This window comes from Xyrauchen texanus, chromosome 24 (assembly GCF_025860055.1).
Source record: "Xyrauchen texanus isolate HMW12.3.18 chromosome 24, RBS_HiC_50CHRs, whole genome shotgun sequence".
Taxonomy (NCBI): Eukaryota; Metazoa; Chordata; class Actinopteri; order Cypriniformes; family Catostomidae; genus Xyrauchen; species Xyrauchen texanus.
In genome coordinates, this window is record NC_068299.1 from 6028224 (window position 1) to 6052780 (window position 24557).

General features: G+C 43.9%; 1 protein-coding gene across 1 annotated transcript in view; it reads right to left on the reverse strand.

Annotated features, from left to right (window-relative positions):
* The window catches only part of cdh23 (cadherin-related 23), a 326796-nt gene that overhangs the window by 3178 nt on the left and 299061 nt on the right, over window positions 1-24557 (reverse strand). The window contains 17 exon segments of the mRNA XM_052090034.1: window positions 47-128; window positions 130-146; window positions 669-791; window positions 883-1012; window positions 1866-1926; window positions 2081-2121; window positions 2401-2480; window positions 2562-2682; window positions 2791-2888; window positions 3699-3955; window positions 4287-4448; window positions 8717-8980; window positions 9773-9902; window positions 10010-10123; window positions 11066-11260; window positions 11443-11654; window positions 19619-19796. Of these exon segments, the coding sequence (XP_051945994.1) occupies window positions 47-128; window positions 130-146; window positions 669-791; window positions 883-1012; window positions 1866-1926; window positions 2081-2121; window positions 2401-2480; window positions 2562-2682; window positions 2791-2888; window positions 3699-3955; window positions 4287-4448; window positions 8717-8980; window positions 9773-9902; window positions 10010-10123; window positions 11066-11260; window positions 11443-11654; window positions 19619-19796 (2265 nt within the window).

A 24557-nucleotide genomic window follows, 5' to 3' on the forward strand; every position in this document is an offset into this window, starting at 1 on the left:
TCAGCAGCGGGGAAGAGCAAACACAGAACCCTGTCACAATGCCCACCTCTGTCACTGATGACTGGTCACCGTGGCCGGTTGACTTGGTGACCAAGCGAGCGACAAACAGCTTTTTGAGTCTCAGGTACCACATTGAGCAGCGAGCCCTGACTGGATGGCAGGAATGGTCATGTTGTGTCACATGAACTGAATTCATGAACAAGGTTCTGACAATTCATCTAAGAACATTATCTCAACTCACTTACATCAGTTTCCCAAAAATCTTGTTTTGGACAAAATAGCACCACAAATAGCAACTATAAATTCTAAATAATTTTGTTATATTTGTAATCTGAGTTACAAATTAGCAATTTGGAATTATACATATTAGATGTCAAGCCGGATTTTGGACTAATGACATTTGACTGGGGGTGGAGCTAACCAGAGTGAGCCAAGTCGATATACAGATATATCCTTAGATCCTTGGCAAAAACTGAATAAATAATGAATTAATTAATGCATCTTAAAGGTGTATCAGCTGACCATGAATTGTCGTACTACGTAAAGAATTATTGAAGTACATATTTGTTGTTTTCTATCAAAGAATATTTTATTTGTTTGTAATATTCTCCTACCTAAATGGGCTTCTAAGGAGTTAGATTTTAAAACCATGTCGTGAATGTTTTCACCTTGATGGGCCCCTCCCTCATGATTTGCCCTAGTTTGGCAATGTTGTCATATTCCTGAATAGCAGCTCGTAGATATCTGTCGTCCTCTGGTTTAGAGGCCTGAGGCTCACGTCCAAATGTACCCTACAAAGACAAGACATCAGTTTACTAAATTACAAAGAGAATGTCAATATAGACTTTTTTTATTAACAATATATTTAGCTGTATGTATTACATGTGTGCGTGCTGGGCTGTTCCACAGGTCAGTGATGTCACTCAGGTCTTCATGCAGGTCATCCTCATGTTCTGCCTGCGCAGCTAACTCCAGATTCCTGCAGAAAGGATCCAGCCACACTGGATTCGCTCTAAACACACACACACACACACACACACACACACACACACACACACACACACACACACACACACACACACACACAGTAAGGACAAAGTAAAGGTCTGTCCACACGTGGCCTAGATTTTCTCAACACACAGACATTCCTTGTCTGTGCCATCATCGTAGCATACACCTGCCGATGACTGTACTAAAAGAGTTTTACAAAGCAGTTGAAGTGTGCATGCCTCAAACATGTTTGTTTATGTGCTCAAAAGAGTATACTTTGAAAGGGCCGTGATCCCCGGGCACTATAGGGCTAATACATAATACCCCAGTGGTTTAATCCATGTCTTCAGAAGCAATATGATAGGTGTGGGTGAGAAACAGATCAATATTTATGTCCTTTTTTACTGTAAATCTACACATTCACTTGTGGCATGAGGGTGAGTAAATGAGGGAATTACAATTTTCAGGTGAACCTTAGCTTTAAGATTAAAAGTCGATTAAAGCTTACGTTTGGGCCTAACTGTGCTAGAAAATAACATACGTTATTTTATGTAACATATTTGAACGAATTTAAATTAAAATACAATTTATTACACAAAACATTCTTGTGAATCTTTGTGTACATTTAACTACACATTGTCACATTAACCACTAGTTAGTACTTACACTTAATATGTCTTGTGTTATTTCAAACTATATTTTGGATCATTGAGAATTCACTGTAGGCGGAGCTACCCAGAGTGAAGCAAAAAATGTATAAATGTAATACACAGTAATGAGTTCGTGATTTGGATATCAAAGCAAGTGTGACCACTGGAAATTGGTGTGTGTGTGTGTGTTTGTTGATGTGTCTCAGTATCAGTTCTCTCTTTTACCCATCAAATGTGTAGTTGTTAGTTTTGGGCATATCAAGGATATCCATCAACCCCTGATTCCCTGCAGAGAGAGAGAGAGAGAGAGAAAGTGTGAACAAACTCGCTGCTACTGTGACAACACAAACACAAAGCCACGTTTGTCTAACTTCTCGATTCGTGCGAGACTCTTCCCAGCTTCCTCCTCATGGAGGTACAGGACATTCCAGTCTGCTTACCTGTGGAGCCGGCCACGATTGCCTTCAGCTTCCTCTTGTGCCTGTTAAAAATTCAAACACAAACAAACAGATGCTTATCACAGAACTAGTTGTGATACCTGGTTACGCAGTCCTGAGGAGATCATTTCAATATTTTTGTTAATGAATATGCCAGTGGCATTTGAAAGTGGCACGTCTAAGTACTTCTTTCCATAAGAATACTTTGTGCTCTGGTTTTTCTAAACTCAGTTCATTCAGGATATTAAATGCACTATAATCTGCTTGTTTTTTTAAATGTACTGCAATCATTAAGAGGCATCAAAATACATAGAAATACTCACACTGTGCGGTAATACCAATTCATCAAGATAAACAACATGGCAGCAAGGAAGAGTAACACTGCCAAAATGATAATGGCCATCTGAAAGAGATATATACGTATAGGCATATTCATTTTAACATATTCTTGATACAACACATACAAGCTGAAATACATACACACCTGTAAGGTGGTGAGGTCATCAGGCGCGCGTGCGGTCACGGCAGGCTGAACGTCCAGGATGTTGTAGTTTCGAAACAGATTCCTCAACTGCTCCTTATTCTCATCGATCATCTGAATCACCCTGGCAATGAATTAACAAATCTATGAATCCTTTCTCAAGGAATCACCTAATGCATGAGGTCAGTAAACTGTCATATATTATTGCTTGTGTTTGGAATATAAGCCTTACCTTTCCACCTCCAGAATTCGGTTGGTCTGCTTGTTGACCACGTGAATCAGAATATCAGTTTGAGCAAAGTTCACTCTTCCCTTTTTATCAACATGAAACTACAAGAAAGAAACATTTGACTCACTCATAGAAACTTGCCGATGCAAATGATGGTTTACGGGGTCATCACATGTAAAATTAGAAAGTCAAAGCTGTTGTTATTTGAATAGCACTTTTTACTCACCCTGATGCCATCCCAGATTTGTATGACTTTCTCTCTTCTGCTGATTAAAATAATTTTTAGAAGAATATTTCAGCTCTGTTGGTCCTCACAATGCAAGTGAATGGGTACCAGAATATTAAAGCCAAAAAAAGCACATAAAAGACAGCATAAAAGTCATCCCCACGACTCCAGTGGTTAAATCCATGTCTTCATAAACAACATGACAGTTGTAGGTGAGAAACGGATCAATATTTAAGTCCACTTTCACCTTCTTTTGTTTTTGCCGATTCTGATTCTTCATGCATATCGCCACCTACTGGACAGGGAGTAGAATATATAGTAAAAATGGCCTTAAATATTGATCTGTTTCTCACCCACATCTATCATATCACTTCTGAAGGTATTAATTTAACCACTTGAGTCTTATAGATTACTTTTATGCTGCCTTTATGTGCTTTTTTGGAGCTTCAACATTTGGAACCCATTCACTTGCATTGTGAGGATCTACAGAGCTAAGATATTCTTCTAAAAAGCTCTGTTTTGTGTTCTGCAGAAAAAAGAAAGTCATACACATCCGGGATGGCGTGAGGGTGAGTAAATGATGAGAGAATTTTCATTTTTGGGCGAACTATTCTGTTTCATAACAATGAATGAACAGAAGGGGGGATATCAAAAGCACCACCCTGTTTACAACACACATATGCACCTGAACATCATCAGTGTTGACTATGGCTCCTGTGATGTTTGAGAGCAGGTTTATAAACTCCTCCTGAAACAGCCGCACACGCTCTGGTATCTCATTAATGATGATCTTCACCCGCTGGTCATCTCTCAGAATGTAAATGCCCACCAAAGCCACGTCACTATGACCAGCGAGATCTCTCGCCAACACCTCCACCACAAAATAACCCGGACCATATGCCATGAACAGGTCAAATGTCCGGATGATGCCGTCAGTTTCTCCTGAAAAGAAAAGATAAAGATTGAAAGAAAATTTTGGCTGTTTACCAATGTATTGCTTTGTGGTTGCTAAGGTGTTCAGAATGGTTGTAAGTTTGTTACTCTGTGGCTAATAACATGTTCTGGGTTGTTGCTTACTTGGTCAGCAAGTCTCTATGACATTATAGGATTTTTTGCCTATTTTATCAGCTGCCAGACAAAAATCGAATCGCTTGATAAGTACTAGCAGTAATTGCGAGACAAGGGCCCAAGTATGAGCAATACGGATGCTTGCCTTAGCAAATGCCTCTAATAAATGCCTAGTAAGAGTTGAGTATTAAAAGAGCACACAGACCAATGATGAAGACGTTGCCCATGTCTTCAGAGTTGTTAGACTGTAGTTTGATGTAGCGGATGGACAGAATGTGATAAAGAACGAGACTGTTGTTCCCAATATCATTGTCAATCGCCTGAACTCGGACCAGATCAGAGCCCACCTTTGCATCTGCAGCCACACCTGACAGAGAGAGAGAGAGAGAAGGCGAACATGTGAGCGCAAACATAAACAACAGACACACACAACTTCTACTGATATATGCAGAGGCCTCCAAAAAATGTGAACACTTCAGACACATGATGTACAGTGCTGTAAAAAATTATTTGCCCCCTTCCTGATTTCTTCTATTTTTGTGCATTTTTCATACTAAATTGTTATAGATCTTTAAACGATATATAACATAAAACAAAGGCAACCTGAGTAAACAAAATACAGTTTTCAAATATATATATATATATACATACAGTGCATCCGGAAAGTATTCACAGTGCTTCACTTTTTCCATATTTTATTATGTTAATGCCTTATTCCAAAATTGATTAAATTCATTATTTTCCTCAAACCCCACAATGACAACATGAAAGTAGTTTGTTTGAAATCTTTGCAAATGTATTTAAAAATGTATTTATTTATTTTTTTAAAATCACATGTACATAAATATTCACAGCCTTTGCTCAATAATTTGTTGAAGCACCTTTGGCACCAATTACAGCTTCAAGTCTTTTTGAGTATGACGCTACAAGCTTGGCACACCAATTTTTGGGCAGTTTCTCCCATTCTTCTTTGCAGGACCTCTCAAGCTCCATCAGTTTGGATGGGGAGTGTCGGTGCACAGCCATTTTCAGATCTCTCCAGAACTGTTCAATAGGGTTCAAGTCTGGGCTCTGGCTGGACCACTCAAGGACATTCACAGAAATGTCCTGTATAGCCACTCCTTTGTAATAATAGTATCAATTAACCATAACGATGGTTAAAGCAACATTTTGGCCCCCCCAAAAAATAAAACCCAACAAATTAGTCCTTTGTTATCTTGGCTGTGTGCTTAGGGTTGTTGTCGTGTTGGAAGATGAACTTCACCCCAGTCTGAGGTCAAGAGCACTCCGGAGTAGGTTTGCATCAAGGATGTCTCTGTACATTGCTGCATTCATATTTCCCTAAATCCGGACTAGTCCCCCAGTTCCTGCCGCTGAAAAACATCCCCACAGCATGATGCTGCCACCACCATGCTTCACTGTAGGGATGGTATTGGCCAGGTGATGAGTGGTGCCTGGTTTCCTCCAGATGCGATGCTTGCCATTTCATCAGACCAGAGAAATTTGTTTCTCATGGTCTGAGAGTCCTTCAGGTGCCTTTTGGCAAACTCCAGGTGGGCTGTCATGTGCCTTTTACTGAGGAGTGGCTTCCATCTGGCCACTACCATACAGGCCTGATTGGTGGAGTGCTGCAGAGATGGTTGTTCTCCTGGAAGGTTCTCCTCTCTCCACAGAGAAACGTTGGAGCTCTGTCAGAGTGACCATCTTGGTCACTTCCCTGACTAAAGCCCTTCTCCCCGAATGCTCAGTTTGGCCGGACGGCCAGCTCTAGGAAGAATCCTGGTTGTTACAAACTTCATTCCTTTATGGATGATGGAGACTGTGCTCATTGGGACCTTCAATGCTGCAGAATTTTGTTTTGTGCCTCAATACAATCCTGTCTCAGAGGTCTACAGACAATTCCTTGGATGTCATGGCTTGGTTTGTGCTCTGAAAGGCACTGTTAACTGTGGGACCTTATATAGACAGGTGTGTGCCTTTCCAAATCATGTCCAATCAACTGAATTTACCACAGGTGGACTCCAATCAAGTTGTAGAAACATCTCAAGGATGATCAGTGGAAACAGGATGCACCTGAGCTCAATTTTGAGTGTCGTGGCAAAGGCTGTGAATACTTATGTACATGTGATTTTTTTTTTCGTTTTTTATTTTTAATAAATTTGCAAAGATTTCAAACAAACTTCTTTCATGTTGTCATTATGGGGTATTGATTGTAGAATTTTGAGGAAACTAATGGATTTAATCCATTTTGGAATAACGCTGTAACATAATAAAATGTGGAAAAAGTGAAGCGCTGTAAATACATTCCGGATGCACTGTATTTTTCATTGAAGTAAAAACACCTATATCACCCATGTGAAAAACGAACTGCCCCTTTACTAGCTGGTTGTGCCAACTTTAGCAACAACAACTATAACCAAACACTTCTATAACTGGAGATCAGTCTTTCACAACGCTGTGGTGGAATTTTGGCCCACTCTTCTTTGCAGAACTGCTTTAGTTCAGCCACATTGGAGGGTTTTTCAAGCATGAACTGTCCATTTAGTGTCCTGACACAGCATCTCAATTGGGTTCAAGTCAGGACTTTGACTAGGCCACTCCAAAACTTTAATTTAGCTTCTTTTGAACCATTCAGAGGTGAACTTACTCCTATGCTTTGAATCAATGTCTTGTTGCATAATCCAATTGCACTTGAGCTTCAATTCACGGACTGATGACCGGACGTTCTCCTTTAGGATTTTCTGGTAGAGAACAGAATTCATGTTCCCTCAATTATTGCAAGTCACCCTGGCCCTGAAGCAGCAAAGCATCCCCACACCAACATACTACCACCACCATTCTTTACCGTAGTTATGATGCTCTTTTTGTGGAATTCTGTGTTTGATTTATGCCAGATATAACGGGACCCCTGTCTTCCAAACAGTTCCACTTTCAACTCATCAGTCCACAGAACATTCTCCCTAAAGATTTGAGGATCATCAAGGTGTTTTTTGGCAAAATTCAGATGAGACAATGTTCTTCTGGGTTAGAAGTGATTTTTCCTCGCCACTCTTCCATGGATGGCATTTTTGGCCAGTGTATTTCTGATAGTGGAGTCATGAACAGTGACTTTTATTGATGTGACAGAGGCCTGCAGTTCCTTGGATGCTGTTCTTGGCTTTTTTGTGACTTCCTGGATGAGTCGTCGCTGTGCTCTTGGAGGAATTTTGGAAGGTCGGCCACTTCTGGGAAGGTTAACTACTGTGCCAACTTTTTCTCCATTTGGAGATAATGGCTCTTAATGTGGTTCTTTGGAGTCCCTGAGTGTGTCTTGTCCAGCTGAACACCATTATGTATGCAGTTTCATAGATTTGGGGAACTAAGGGGGCAAATTCTTTTTTCACACAGGCCTAGTTGATATTGGAAAACTTTTTTTGCTTCAATAAATAAAATTATTATTTAAAAATGATTTTGTGTTTACTTAGACTGCCTTTGTTTTATGTTAAGCTGTGTCCCAAATGACACACTATACACTGTGCACTTACAAAATATATACTTAACCATGTAGTGTATGAATTTTCAAAGTGTAGTATTGTCCCAAATGGAATACTTAATGGTTGTTTCTACACAGAAGCATTCGCCATTTAACAGCTGACTGAAGTGACATTTCAAACACACGTGATGTGTTGCAGCTAGCTTTAGTGCTTTAGCTTTAGCAGACCTCAGTTCAACACTTGTATCGCAAACATCAAACATATTCACACAGATGGTAAAGCATTCAACTTGCATATGCAAGGTGCTGTCTACACAGAAATTTCACGAGCTGCTAAATTCTTCATTATTTACAGCTGTTTGTTAGATCAGCAATGCAGGCAGGTAAGTCCACCCCTTTCTCTATGTATGGCAAGCCATGAGCTCAAAGTTCATGAAGTGTCCAACATTCCACAATTTGTTTTGATGGGGGGAAAAAGTGCATCATCCGGTTACTTAAAGTACACTTCTTTTTGTTGCATTTTCAGTGTAAACATCCTACTCGCACTACTTACACTATAAAAATGGTGTAGAATAGTGCAGAGGTGCGCGGTTTGGGACGCACCTTTAGATTTTGTTTGAATGTTTTAAACAATTTAGTATGAGATATACACAAAAACAGAAGAAATCAGAAATGGGCAAATACTTTTTCACAGCACTTTATGAATGTCGATGCATTAGATCGCAAAACACCTACCATGCTTTTTGTTTGTTTTTTCAACTGCACTCTTTAAGCAAAACATTTCAAAACTTGAAGGGAACTGACTTCATAGAGTATGTACACTAATAATGACATTGGGATCATTTATTTTTGCAAAAATTCCCAGTAATTGCCAAAAATTCTCAAAAATGTGAAATTAGCTCTGAGAAGAGGTTTTGATAACAAACACAATGAAATTGATGCAGTTTCAGGTTTGGCTTCAAATACCTTTTCAGGCCACAATAATGTTTATTACAGTATAACAACAACAGACAAACTCCAATCTGAACCCTAACCCTACACCTAAAATAAACATAATAATAATAAAATAATAAAAACATTATTTATTGTATTTATGAATCTTTTTTCCAATTAAGCATGTGCCCGGATTTCCAAAACTATCACACACACAATTACTGTGTTACCTGATGTGTACTCCGGCTTGGTAAACCTGGGAGGCTGGTCATTGATGTCATCTAGAAAGATTCTTACTTCCTGTAACGTAGGGTCACGGCTTGGGTCAAGCAGTTTGATTCGCTGTGACCGTTGACCTCTTGGAGGAGACCAGTTGCGGTTACTGGAGGCTTTAACGATGATGGAATACAATGGAATGTATTCTCGATCCAGCTCTTTCTTGACCCGCAAAACGCCGGCCACACTCATACCAAAGTTTCCCTCGCTATCACCCCCTAGAAAGCAAAATTAGCACTGCAGTTTGTGAAGCGTTTAAGGGGTTTCGTTCGTTTCTTAAGGACAATTTCAGTTCCTCATTACTCAGAATTTTGGCATTTTGTGCTGATGCAATAGAATTGTGCAATCTGAGCAATTTTAGGCTAACTGCATGCAGAAACACCATATGAAGAAAGAGTCTTGACCTAAATTGTAGGAACATATGTACACTGCAAAACAAATCATTTACCTAAACAGTATTTTGGTCTTATTTTGGAGTAAAAATATCTAAACATCTTAAAAATATATATAAATTTACTTGTAACAGTATTTGTAACTGTGAAAGTCAAAAATAGTTTGTTTTCAGAAATAAGTTCTTGAATTACATTTATTTTCTACAGCCACTGGCAAATAGTTTTGTCTTGGTTTAAGATCAACCTCATTAAATTTACCTAGATAAATGTTAACAGAAAGACACAACGACTTGCCAAGTAATTAACCTTGGTTTGGTTTAAAGATCGTTTTGGACGTTTAGATATTTTAACAAGAAAACACAATAAATATACTGAATAAGAAAATGATTATTTTGTGGAGTAGGGTCATTGGTGATCATATTCCAATATTAAAAAATGGGACTCCTCTAGTACTGGACTGGAGTGAAATAGGTCGATTCTACATTCATTTGGACAGGGCAGAATATCATATCCCAATTTACATTCTTAAATTAGGAATAAAAACTTGCTGAACGTTAGATAAGCATGACATAATGATGCAAACACATCTACATCTTAATTTATGTGTTATATCTGCACCTGCGATGAAATAGTAGACGATAGCATTTGAGCCTTCGTCCGCGTCGACTGCACCAGTCACATTACCAACGACAGTCCCAGGAGATGAATGCTCAGGTACAGACAGAGACTGATATGGCAAACTTCCCCTCTGAAACACATGCATAAATCCGACCATGACATTTTGTGACAATTCATCACAATTTATGTATATGATTTTTTCATAAAGTTACATTGAGTGACCCTGTAAATCATTACCGGAGGTTTAAGGAAGACAGGCTCGTTGTCGTCGATGTCAGACAGTGCCACCTGCAGTGGCTGCATGGTCTCATACGGAACAGGTTGTCCAAGATCATACGCCACCACGACCAGCTACACACACATACAGAGATAAGTACACACAGTAAATGACTATTTGTAAAGGATATGGTTATTCTTTTGAGGGTCTTTTTTTATTACTATTCATGCCAATCTATTCTAGATCTGTTTCAAATTTTTCACCAAAGACTTTCCAGGAATTTTTCAAAAGAAATAAAGAATCAAACAACAAAAAAGAACAAACTAACACATGAACAAACAAAGAAAAAAACTAAAGAATAATAAAAAGAACAAAAGAAAAAGAAAGAAAACACTAACTAAAACAAGAACAACGAAAAAATAAAGAGAAAAATCAAACTAAATAAAGAAAGAACAAACTTACCTAAACTACAAACAAATAAATAAAAAGAACAAACATATAAAAAGAAACCAAGAATAACAAATTCAAGATTAAATGAACAAACAAAATAAAGAACTAAAAGAAAGAAAGAAAGAACAAAAGAACAAGCTAAAGCATGAACAAACAAAAGAAAGAAAACAAACGAAAGAAAGAACAAACGAACAAATAAAGAAAAAAACAAAATAAATGAGTAAATAAATAAATAAATAAAGAAAGAACAAAAGAACAAGCTAAAGCATGAACAAACAAAAGAATGAAAACAAACGAAAGAAAGAACAAACGAAGAAATAAAGAAAAAAACAAAATAAATGAGAAAATAAATAAAAAAAGAAAGAACAAAAGAACAAGCTAAAGCATGAAAAAAAAGAAAGAAAAAACACATGAACAAACAAAAAAAGATAAAAACAAACAAAATAAATAAGTAAATAAATAAAAAAAGAAAGTAAAAAGAAAGAACAAAAGAACAAGCCAAATAAATAAACCAAATAAATAAAGTGAAAGAAAGAAAACAAACAAAAGAAAGAACAAACAAACACATGAACAAACAAACAAATAAAGAAAGAAAGAAAGAAAAGACACTTCTTTGTGTCACTCACGCTGTACAAAGCTTGTTTCTCTCGGTCCAGTTTAACTGCAGTGTTGATCACTCCAGTCACTGCATCAATATGGAAGTTCTCCCAGTCTCTGTTTCCCGCTCCAGTCTGCAGGAAACTGTAGCGAACCTCTCCGTTCACCCCCTCATCCTCGTCTGTGGCAAAAACTTCATACACCACTAGCCCAGGAGGCTGTTCCTGCAACGAGACACAAAACAAGAGAGAATGCTTTGACAAACATGACAAATGTTCCTGGACAACAAATAAATACTGATATAAAAAATATGCATGTATGAATTAAAATAGCTTTAAAGATAGGAGGATGAATAAATTGTGAAACTGCAATAAATTCACACTTTTGCATTCACATTCTTTCACACCTCCAGTATGTGCATGATAGTGCCATTGGCAGGCCGCACAAAGACAGGCCTGTTATCATTGACATCTATGACAGTGATTTGGAGACTAGCTGTGCCCCAGAGCGGAGGTCTGCCATGATCAGTTGCCACCAAAGTCAGATTAAACTGTTCAAAACTCTGCAGTAACCGCAGCGAGCGCATTAGCCCCGTGTCAGGATCCAGAGAGAATGCATCTGTGAGGGAGAGAGGAAGAGACATCACCAAAATAACCAAACACTGTAGCTGTACTGGAAAATACCTATCAGGATTGTGCGACATTCAGAAATTAACTGAAAACGCCTTTTATACATCAATAAATTTATTTAAGGATTTAAATTGAGGTAGTAAACAGGATGCAGAATTGTAATTTATTAGTTTACTTTTAGAGATCTCAGTGTGATACGATAATTAGCAAAGATGATTCAAAAGATGATACCCAGATGATCTGATTTTTTTAAGTAGTCTTAAAAACTGAACAAATAATTTTTTGTTGTTTGAAGAAAGAAAGAACAAAAGAACAAGCAAAAGCATGAACAAACAAAAGTAAAAAAAGAGAGAGAGAAAGAAAGAACAAAAGAACAAGCTAAAGCATGAACAAAGAAAGAAAAAGAAAGAAAGAACAAAAGAACAAGCAAAAGCATGAACAAACAAAAGAAAAAGAAAGAAAGAACAAAAGAACAAGCAAAAGCATGAACAAACAAAAGAAAAAGAAAGAAAGAACAAGCTAACGCATGAACAAACAAAAGTATGAAAAAGAAAGAAAGAACAAAAGAACAAGCAAAAGCATGAACAAACAAAAGAAAGAAAAAGAAAGAAAGAAAGAACAAGCTAACGCATGAACAAAAAAAAGTAAGAAAAAGAAAGAAAGAAAAAAGAAAAAGCTAAAGCATGAACAAACAAAAGAAACAAAAAGAAAGAAAGAAAGAACAAAAGAACAAGCAAAAGCATGAACAAACAAAATTAAAATAAAATAAAGAAAGAACAAAAGAACTGTCACAAACGCTTTCGAAAGCACCTCCGCGATCGGCCACCGGAGATCTGATTCACCTGAGTACTAATCACCCATGCACCCACATACCGGGCTTGATTTAATTCACAGCTGATTCCTATCCCAGCTCCCTCTATTTAAGCTTCACGCAGTGACACACTCACTGCGAAGTCTTGTTTGTTCCGGCTACACTACTGAGCGTTCTACTACCATTCCTGTTTGATTATCTGCCTACCGACCTTGCTTTCCCTGTTGACTACGATTGATTACTGCCTGCCTACCTGAACCTTGCCTGTCTCTTCGTGATTGCCCATTGCTGCCTGCCCTGACATCCTGCTTCCCTCACAACGCTCCTGCTCTGCCTACGTTTGCCCTGATTCCCCATTGCCTGACCATTGCCTGCATATATCTGTGAGTTTCAATAAAACACTGCTTATGGATCCCAGCCTACCTGAGTCTTTGTTACAGAAGACTTCGCCAAACATCGATCCAGCGGTGATATCACGCATGGCTGAAGAGCTCACCACCCAAGCGAATCAGCTATCCGCACAACACCATCAGCTCGGCCGTCTGACGACCGCCGTGGATGAAATTATGCGGGCTGTACAAGCCCTCAGCCAGCCAGCACCGGCGCTCACCGCGCCTCCAGCCAGCCCAGCAGCCGACACCGTTCTTCATTACCCATCGACACCGGTCCCGCCTCGCACATCCCGAGAAGTTTGACGGTACGCCCTCGAAATGCAAGGGATTCCTCATGCAGTGCTCGGTCTTCCTCTCCCAACAACCGGCACTTTACCCCACCAACGAGAGTAAGATCCTCTTTGTATGTTCCGTGCTCACGGGCCGAGCTCTCGATTGGGCTACCACGATCTGGACCAACCAGGGTTTCGCCCAGTCAACCTACGAATCCTTCATGGGCAGCCTGACCACAGCCCAGGCGAACAGCTGATAGCCCTGCGTCAAGGTAATCGCACGGCAGCGGACTACGCGCTGTCCTTCCGCACTCTCGCTACGCAGACCGGCTGGCCGGAAAGCCCCCTCAAGCTCCACTTTCGACAAGGGCTGAGTGCCGAGCTTCAGTCTGAACTGGCCTGCCGCGACGAAGGTATGTCCCTTGATCAATTCATCACTCTCGCCATATGCCTAGATAACCTCATCCGCTCCAGGCGATCCACCCGGTAGTCCGCGCCGGCGACTCCGACTCGCTCATTCCACGAGGAACCCGAACCCATGCAGGTCGGTCGGACCCACCTCTCTCACGAGGAGAAGGAACGCCGCCTCTCGCACAACCTCTGCCTCTACTGCGGCCAAGCGGGGCATCTACGCGCCAACTGCCCGCGACGCCCCCCACAGGCCGAGGTGAGTCAATTCACCACTTCCCCTCTCACCACTTCCTGTCTTATAGTCCCCATTAAACTCACCCACCTCACTGCTAACCTCACCACCCATGCTATGATTGATTCGGGAGCGCGGGGAACTTTATTGATGAGTCACTGTGCAAACGTGCGAATATTCCCCTGATATCTTGTACTCCTCCTTTGGCAGTGGCGGCGTTAGACGGGCGCCCTCTGGGGACTGGTCGTGTGTACTACACCACCTCCGACGTGATCCTGCAGGTGGGGGCTCTGCACACCGAAACCACACGCTTTTTCATCATCCACTCACCCCACAATCCAGTTATTCTCGGCCACCCCTGGTTACGCCAACACAACCCACAAATCTCCTGGCGGGAGCAACAAATCACTCAATGGGGCGACGACTGCTTCAGGAAATGCCTGAAATCCTCCACGCCCATCATGGCCGGGTCCGCTAGAATCTCGGCAGTGCCCCACGCCTCCTCCCTGGTACCCACTGAATAAGCTCATTTAAGCGTAGCCTTCAGCAAGGTCAAGGCAGCACAGCTCCCGCCTCATCGCGCGCACGACTGCGCCATTGAGCTCATTCCTGGTTTGTCACCGCCCAAGGGACGCATCTTCTCCCTCTCAGAACCCGAATCCCAAGCTATGAGAACCTACATCGAGGAAGAACTCGCCAAGGGGTTCATCCGGCCATCCACTTCTCCAGCCGCAGCCGGCTTCTTCTTCGTAGGTAAGAAGGATGGGTCCTTGCGCCCCTGCATCGATTACCGCGGGCTCAACGATGTCACCGTAAAGTTCCGCTACCCGCTCCCTTTAATTCCCGTGGCCCTCGAGCAACTCTGATCTGCCAAGATCTACACCAAGCTGGACCTGCGCTGTGCCTACAACCTCATCCGCATCCGCGAGGGGGACGAGTGGAAGACCGCTTTCTCCACTACCAACGGCCACTATGAATACTTGGTGATGCCTTTCGGCCTGTCCAATAGCCCCTCCGTGTTTCAGTCGTACATCAACGACATTTTCCACGACTTGCTCAACCGGTGTGTAATCGTCTACATCGACGACATATTAATCTACTCCAACTCCCTGGAAGAACACATCACGCAGGTCAGGACCTTGCTGAAACGTCTGACAGAGCATCAACTTTACGCCAAGGCCGAGAAGTGCGAGTTCCATCTAACCACTGTGACATTTCTCAGGTACGTCATCAGCCCGGAGGGAGTGGCCATGGACGAGAGCAAGATACAGGCGGTCCTCAACTGGCCACAACCCAACACTGTAAAGGAACTGCAGAGGTTCCTAGGTTTCTCCAACTTTTACCGGCGCTTTATTAGGAACTTCAGCACTGTCGCCGTGCCTCTCACCGTCATGGTGAAGGGGGGACTCACCAAGCTTCACTGGTCCAGCGACGCATTCCGGGCATTCAACCAGCTCAAGGAACGGTTTACCTCGGCTCCCATTCTGCATCACCCCGACCCAGATCTCCCCTTCGTAGTGGAAGTGGATGCATCCAGCTCAGGCATTGGGGCCATTCTCTCGCAACGCCAGGGCAATCCTCTCAAGCTGTTCCCCTGCGCGTTTTACTCCCGCAAGCTCTCGCCCGTGGAGCGAAATTACCGCGAACTCTTGGCGATGAAGGCCGCCTTGGAGGAGTGGCGGCACTGGTTGGAGGGAGCGCGACATCCCTTCCAAGTCCTAACAGACCACCGTAACCTGGAGTATTTGCTGTTCTTGGGCGCTGTTCTTCACCCGCTTCCGCTTCTCCATCACCTACCTACCAGGCTCAAAGAACGTCAAGGCCGACTCACTTTCCCGGCAACACGATGCCATGCCCCCGAGCTCCAGTGTTGAGCCCATCCTTCCGCCCACCTTGATTCTGGCCCCGATCCAATGGGACATCATGGCTGACATCGTTCAGGCTCAAGCGACCGATCCGCCTCCACCCGACTGCCCGCCCAATCGGACATTCGTGCCACACAGCTTCCGAGAGAGAGTTATCCGCTGGGTTCATGACGCCACGAGCTCCGGGCACCCCGGGATTGCTACCACTATACGCCTGCTGCAGAACCGTTTCTGGTGGGGAACCCTACAAGGAGATGCCACCGACTTCGTGCGCGGGTGTTCCGCCTGCAACGCGATGAAGACTCCGAAGCAACCACCCGCAGGGCTTCTCCAACCACTCCCCATACCCCACCGTCCCTGGTCCCACATCGCGGTGGATTTCATCACCGACCTGCCGGTCTCCCGGGGACACACCACAATACTGACAGTCATTGACCGCTTCTCCAAAGCATGCCGCTTAATCCCAGTCCCCAAGCTCCCCACAGCGCTAGAAACCGCAGAACTCCTCCTCCACTGGGTGTTCCGTTACTACGGCCTACCCGAGGACATTGTTTCGGATCGCGGACCCCAGTTTACCTCCAGGGTATGGCGAGCCTTCTTCCGTCTGCTTGACATCAATGTCAGCCTCACCTCAGGGTACCACCCCCAATCCAACGGCCAGACGGAGCGCCTGAACCAAGAGATCACCAGGTTTCACCGCACCTACTGCCATCACAACCAGGCCGATTGGAGCCGCTTCCTCCCGTGGGCCGAGTACGCCCAGAATTCACTCCTGAAACCCGCAACAAACCTCACCCCGTTCCAATGCATCTTGGGGTACCAACCCCCTCTGTTCCCCTGGTCCGGCGAGCCATCAGAGGTTCCGGCAGTCAACGACTGGCTCCAGCGCAGCGAGGCAGTGTGGGACCAAGCTCACGTCCACCTCCAACGGGCCGTGAACCGAACCAAGGAACAGGCGGATCGGCGCTGCCGTCCCGGTCCCGTCTACTCCCCTGGTCAGTGGGTTTGGCTCTCCACCAGAGATCTACGTCTTCGCCTTCCCTGCAGAAAGCTCAGTCCCAGGTCTTCGTGGGCGGCGAGGAAGCTTTCCTGGTGTGAACACTACTGGACTCCAGACGTTTACGGGGTCGAGTCCAATACCTAGTGGACTGGGAGGGTTACGGTCCGGAGGAGAGGTCCTGGGTCGAAGCCGATGACATCCTCGACCCCAACCTCATCACCGAATTCCACCGAGTCCATCCAGAAAGACCGGCCCTCCGCCCTCAAGGTCGACCCCGGCGCCGACCAGGTCCTCACTTCAGGAGCCGCTCACAGGAGGGGGGCTCTGTCACAAACGCTTTCGAAAGCACCTCCGCGATCGGCCACCGGAGATCTGATTCACCTGAGTACTAATCACCCATGCACCCACATACCGTGCTTGATTTAATTCACAGCTGATTCCTATCCCAGCTCCCTCTATTTAAGCTTCACGCAGTGACACACTCACTGCGAAGTCTTGTTTGTTCCGGCTACACTACTGAGCGTTCTATTACCATTCCTGTTTGATTATCTGCCTACCGACCTTGCTTTCCCTGTTGACTACGATTGATTACTGCCTGCCTACCTGAACCTTGCCTGTCTCTTCGTGATTGCCCATTGCTGCCTGCCCTGACATCCTGCTTCCCTCACAACGCTCCTGCTCTGCCTACGTTTGCCCTGATTCCCCATTGCCTGACCATTGCCTGCATATATCTGTGAGTTTCAATAAAACACTGCTTATGGATCCCAGCCTACCTGAGTCTTTGTTACAAGAACAAGCTAAAGCATGAACAAACAAAAGAAAGAAAAAGAAAGAATGAAAGAACAAAAGAACAAGCAAAAGCATGAACAAACAAAAGTAAGAAAAAGAAAGAAAGAACAAAAGAACAAGCTAAAGCATGAACAAACAAAAGAAAGAAAAAGAAAGAAAGAACAAAAGAACCAGCAAAAGCATGAACAAACAAAAGAAAGAAAAAGAAAGAAAGAAAGAACAAACAAAAGAAAGAACAAACAAACACATGAACAAACAAATAAAGAAAAAATAAACAAAATAAATGAGTAAATAAATAAAAAAGAAAGAAAGAAAGAACAAAAGAACAAGAAAAAGCATGAACAAACAAAAGAAAATGAAAGAAAAAAGAACAAGCTAAAGCATGAACAAACAAAAGAAAGAAAGAAAGAACAAAAGAACAAGCAAAAGCATGAACAAACAAAAGAAAGAAAAAGAAAGAACAAAAGAACAAGCAAAAGCATGAACAAACAAACGAAAGAAAGAAAGAACAAAAGAACAAGCTAAAGCATGAACAAACAAACAAAAGAAAGAAAGAACAAAAGAACAAGCAAAAGCATGAACAAACAAACAAAAGAAAGAAAGAACAAAAGAACAAGCAAAAGCATGAACAAACAAACAAAAGAAAGAAAGAACAAAAGAACAAGCTAAAGCATGAACAAACAAAAGAAAGAAAAAGAAAGAAAGAAAGAAAGAACAAGCTAAAGCATGAACAAACAAAAGAAAGAAAAAGAAAGAAAGAAAGAACAAATGAACAAGCAAAAGCATGAACAAACAAAAGAAAGAAAAAGGAAGAAAGAACAAACAAAAGAAAGAAAACAAACAAAAGAAAGAACAAACAAACACATGAACAAACAAACAAATAAAGAAAAAATAAACAAAATATATGAGTAAATAAATAAAAAAGAAAGAAAGAAAAAAGAAAGAACAAAAGAACAAGCAAAAGCATGAACAAACAAAAGAAAGAAAAAGAAAGAACAAACAAAAGAAAGAAAACAAACGAAAGAAAGAACAAACACATGAACAAACAAACAAATAAAGAAAAAATAAACAAAATAAATAAGTAAATAAATAAAAAAGAAAGTAAGAAAGAAAAAAGAAAGAAAGAACAAAAGAACAAGAAAAAGCATGAACAAACAAAAGTAAGAAAAAGAAAGAAAGAAAGAACAAGCTAAAGCATGAACAAACAAAAGAAAGAAAGAATGAACAAAAGAACAAGCAAAAGCATGAACAAACAAAAGAAAGAAAGAACAAAAGAACAAGCTAAAGCATGAACAAACAAAAGAAAGAAAAAGAAAGAAAGAACAAGAAAAAGCATGAACAAACAAAAGAAAGAAAAAGAAAGAAAGAAAGAACAAAAGAACAAGCAAAAGCATGAACAAACAAAAGAAAGAAAAAGAAAGAAAGAAAGAACAAAAGAACAAGCAAAAGCATGAACAAACAAAAGAAAGAACAAAAGAACAAGCAAAAGCATGAACAAACAAAAGAAAGAAAAAAAGAACAAGCAAAAGCATGAACAAACAAAAGAAAGAAAAAGAAAGAAAGAAAGAACAAAAGAACAAGCAAAAGCATGAACAAACAAAAGAAAGAAAAAAAGAACAAGCAAAAGCATGAACAAACAAAAGAAAAAAAAGAAAGAAAAAAAGAACAAGCTAAAGCATGAACAAACAAAAGAAAGAAAAAGAAAGAAAGAACAAGCAAAAGCATGAACAAACAAAAGAAAGAAAAAGAAAGAAAGAACAAGCTAAAGCATGAACAAACAAAAGAAAGAAAAAGAAAGAAAGAACAAAAGAACAAGCAAAAGCATGAACAAACAAAAGAACAAGAAAGAAAGAAAGAACAAAAGAACAAGGGAAGTCTTAAACAGAACAAGGAAACTGTAGCGAACCTCTCCGTTCACCCCCACATCCTCGTCTGTAGTCTTAAAAACTGAACAAATAATTTTTTGTTGTTTTAGACTTATAACATTCTTCTGTTGTGTGATTGTGTTTCAATTGCAATCCAGTAAATTCCTCTTCCTGTTTTCCCAATTCAAATTCAATTTCAGCCATGGACAATTCCATTCCAATTCCATCTCACAAAGTGAAAGGGAGCCAATAATTAAATTCCGAATTTTGCCAACCCTTGTGTCCATATTCTTGTAGGTCTATGTGTGTGTTATACCTGCTCCAGGGCCCTGGAGACTGTAGGTGAGTAATGCATTCTCTCCCTCATCAAGGTCTGTGGCTGTCAGTGTTATCACTGATGTACCAACAGGCTCATTCTCAAACACACTAGTGCTGAACACTCTCTCGGAGAAGTGAGGACGAAAGTCATTCACATCCATAACTGTCAACTGCACCTGAAATACAGACAGATGGAGAGATCATTCTGATATGCTGTTAAACTTAAAGGGATAGTTCACTCAAAATTGAAAATTCTCTCATCATTTACTCACTCTCATGCCTTCTCAGATGTGTATGCCTTTCTTTCTTCTGCAAAACTCAAATTACGATTTTTCAAATAAAATCTCAGCTCTGTAGGTCCATACAACGCAAGTGAATGGTAGCCAGAAATTTCTCCAAAAAGCATATGAATGCAGCATGAAAGTAATCCAAATCACTCCAGTGGTTAAATTTGTGTCTTCAGAAGTGATATGATAGGTGTTGGTGAGAAACTATGAACTATTTACTATAAATCTCCACTTTCACTTTCACATTTTTCTTCTTTCGTTTTTTTGGCGATTCACATTTTTATTGCAAATCTGTACCTACTGGTCCGGGCTGATCAAAGATGGAGATTGTGGCAGCGGGGGCGTGGTCAAGCGCCCGTCCGGGAGAGAAAAGCTAAATTATGTCTAACACCTGTATCTAATTGCAGTAGCATGAGGAGAGTGGCATAAAGAGCAGCAGCAAGAGAGCCTCGAGAGAGAGAACCCGACACCAATGTAAAGAAGAGAAACAGAGTATAGTGACTGTCTGTAAAAATTAAAGAAACTTACCTTTGAAGCCGACGCTGTTTCCCGTGTCTTCCTTAGTGGAAAGCTTCACACTGGTGCCGGAACCCGGCAAAATTAAAAATTTTGCTGCAAGTTATGGAAAAGAGTCACCCCATAGAGTCCTCCCAGCTGGCAGAAGTCCTCCAGTCCCTCGCTACACTCCATCAGAGCCACCAACAATCCCTGCTTGAGCTCCGGCAAGACCAGGATTGTCGGTTCTTCGAGATCATGCAGGCTCAAGCAGAGGACCGGCTCGCCATCCGGAGCCTCCTCAGCCAGGAGGCCGCTCCAGCCGCAGCCGCGACCCCGGACACCCGCGCCACACTGCCCCCGCCCGCGTTACAGAATATGGGGCCGGCAGATGATCCAGAGGCGTTCCTGGACCTGTTTGAACGCACTTCGGAAATTTGGGGTTGGCCACAAGACCAGTGGGCAGCCCGCCTAGTCCCTCTCTTGTCCGGGGAAGCACAACTCGCGGCGCAACAAGCCTCCTGGCCTATGCAGACCTCAGGAAAGCCATCCTGCAACGGGTTGGTCGGAGCCCAGAAGAAAATCGCCAGCTCTTCCGGGCTATGAAACTGGATAAGTCCGACCGCCTGTTTGCGTTCGCCCAGCGGCTCCATGATGCCTGTCGGAGGTGGCTACTTGCGGGGGACCGCGACATCGAGGGACTTGTCGATCAGGTGGTACTGGAGCAGTTTGTTCAGCGCTTGCCCAGGAGAATGGCGGAGTGGGTCCAGTGCCACCGCCCGGCGTCGCTGGAGGAGGCCGTTCGTCTCCGGGAGGACCACATGGCGGCGATACCGAGGGCGGATGAGACCTCCCTCTCTCTCTCTCTCTCCCCTTCCCCTGTGTCTTCCCCTGTTTTTTCCCCCTCCCCTGTTCCCTCTCGCTCTGCTCTCTCCCCAGGGCCCGCTGGAGGTGCGGAGACCCGGACCACTTCCGGGATCAGTGTCCGCTGATGGAGGTGGGGACGGTGGTGCGGGTCTCCGATGTCCCGCAGGCTGCCCCCGATCGGGCTGGAGCGTACCGGATTCCGGTAAGGATCCAGGGGGGTACATACCAAGCATTGTTGGATACCGGCTGTAATCAGACCACCATCCACCAACGCTTGGTTCAACCCGGGGCTTTGGGCTCAGCTAAACGGTTGAGGGTGAGGTGTGTGCATGGGGATGTTCACAAGTATCCCATGGTGACATTGGCGATCAAATTCCGGGGAGGAAAACATAGTGTGGAGGCAGCAGTTAGTTCCCGCCTCGCCCATCCGCTAATCTTGGGTACTGATTGGCCGAATTTTAGAAGTGTATTAGAGGGAGTTTGTGCGGATGGGTCCTGCATGAAAGTGAAGAGATGTGTGATGCTTTGGCGGGGGAGGCGGAGCCGGGGCCATCCTCGGCTGCTCCGAATGACGAGGGAAGGGGCGAGGTTGTCGCCTCTCCCTTCAGGGAATTCCCGGAGGGGGACTTCCCCTTGGAGCAGTCGCGGGATGAAACCCTTAAGCACGCCTTTGACCAAGTGAGAGTAATCGATGGTCAACAACTCTGGCCGGGTGTCACCATTTCATATCCATATTTTTCGGTGATTAAAGATCGGTTGTACAGAGTGACGCAGGACGCTCAAACAAAGGAGGAAGTGACACAATTGTTGATTCCACGGAGCTCACTATAATCCTATGGCCGGTCACCTAGGGGAAAGGAAGACACTTCTCCGTCTAATAGCCCGTTTCTATTGGCCGGGCATTGGCGGCGACGTCCGCAGGTGGTGTGCGGCGTGCCGCGAATGTCAGCTGGTAAACCCACCGGCCACACCAAAAGCGCCTTTGCGCCCCCTTCCATTGATCGAGGTTCCCTTCGAGAGAATTGGAATGGACCTCGTCGGGCCATTAGAACGGACGGCACGCGGACATCGCTTTGTGTTAGTCCTGGTGGATTACGCAACGTGATATCCGGAAGCAGTGCCTTTGAGCAACATCTCAGCACGTAGTGTTGCCGGGCACTCTTCAAGATAATCTCCCGGCTGGGGGTTCCGAAGGAAATCCTCACCAACCAAGGCACTACTTTTATGTCACGAACACTTCGCGAACTTTACGAACTCTTGGGCATTAAGTCGATTCGCACTAGCATGTACCATCCTCAGACAGATGGACTGGTGGAACGATTTAATGAAACGCTCAAAAATATGATTCGTAAATTTGTACACGAAGACGCTAGGAATTGGGATAAGTGGCTCGACCCCCTGTTATTCGCAGTACGAGAGGTCCCGCAAGCCTCCACAGGGTTTTCCCCATTTGAGCTGCTGTACGGGCGACGCCCACATGGGGTCCTCGACGTCATCCGTGAAGCTTGGGAGGAGGGACCTTCTAATAGTAAAAAAGAAATTCAATACGTTCTTGATCTCCGAGCAAAGCTCCACACACTGGGGCAATTAACACAGGAGAATTTGCTCCAGGCTCAAGAACGCCAATGCCGGCTGTATGACACGATGAGTAGGGGATCTCGATTATGAGGTTAAACGTACCGATAGAGGGGGCGCGTGTCAAATATATCACCTCAACCTCCTGAAATTGTGGAGAGAAGAGGCGGACTCTGTGACGTTGGCAACGGTAGTTCCGGAGAGGGCAGAGCTCGGAACGGAGGTAAACAAAGCCTGCATTCCTAACACCCCGGTTCCTTGTGGAGACCACCTCTCACCGCGCCAACTCGCAGAGGTTTCCGAACTACAAAAGGAGTTTGCAGACGTGTTTTCTCCTCTACCGGGCCGCACAAACATCATACAACACCACATCGAGACCGAGCCGGGCGTGGTGGTACGTTGCCGCCCCTATCGCTTGCCCGAACATAAAAAGTAAATAGTTCGGGAAGAATTGGACGCGATGCTTGAGATTGGAGTAATAGAAGAATCCCACAGTGATTGGTCCAGCCCGGTCGTCCTTGTTCCCAAGAGCGACGGGTCTGTACGTTTCTGTGTGGATTATAGAAAAGTCAACGCGGTGTCTAAATTTGACGCGTACCCAATGCCCTGTGTTGATGAACTGCTCGATCGGTTAGGTACTGCTCGGTTTTATTCGACCTTGGATCTAACGAATGGTTATTGGCAGATCCCCTTGACACCAATATCCCGTGAAAAAACGGCCTTCACCACGCCGTTTGGGTTACACCAATTCGTGACGCTTCCTTTCGGTTTGTTCGGGGCACCAGCCACGTTTCAGCGTCTCATGGATAGGATCCTCAGACCGCATACTGCTTACGCCGCTGCCTATCTAGACGATATCATCATTTATAGCAATGATTGGCAGCGGCACATGCAATATCTGAGGGCCGTCCTGAGATCGCTGCGGCAGGCGGGGCTCACGGCAAACCCGAAAAAGTGCGCGGTTGGGCGTGTGGAAGTACGGTATCTGGGGTTCCACTTGGGTCATGGCCAGGTGCGTCCCCAAATTGATAAGACCGCGGCGATTGCGACTTGCCCTAGACCCAAGACCAAAAAGGGGGTGAGGCATTTCCTGGGGCTGGCTGGCTATTATAGAAGATTTGTGCCTAATTATTCGGATGTCACCAGCCCGCTGACTGACCTCACTAAAAAGGGGGCTCCAGATCCGGTCCAATGGTCGGAGCAGTGCCAACAGGCGTTTACACAGATTAAAGCTGCACTTTGTGGGGGGCCGCTTTTGCATGCACCTGACTTCTCTCTCCCTTTTCTTTTGCAGACGGACGCTTCAGACAGAGGGCTGGGGGCCGTACTCTCGCAGGTGGTGGAGGGAGAGGAGCGCCTGGTGCTGTACATTAGCTCTGCTTGAGGGAGACTAAGTACAGCACCGTAGAGAAGGAGTGTCTGGCCATCAAGTGGGCGGTCCTCACCCTCCGATAGTACCTGCTGGGGCGGGCCTTCACCCTCTGCTCGGATCATGCCCCACTGCAGTGGCTCCACCGCATGAAAGATACTAATGCCCGGATCACCCGTTGGAATCTGGCCCTCCAGCCTTTTAAGTTCAAGGTGGTCCACAGACCGGGGGTGCAGATGGCTGCCACTGACTTCCTCTCCAGAAATGGGGGGGGGGGAGTGGTAGGCAGGCCGGATGACGCCCCGGCCTGAGTCGGGCGGTGGGGGTATGTGGCAGCGGAGGCG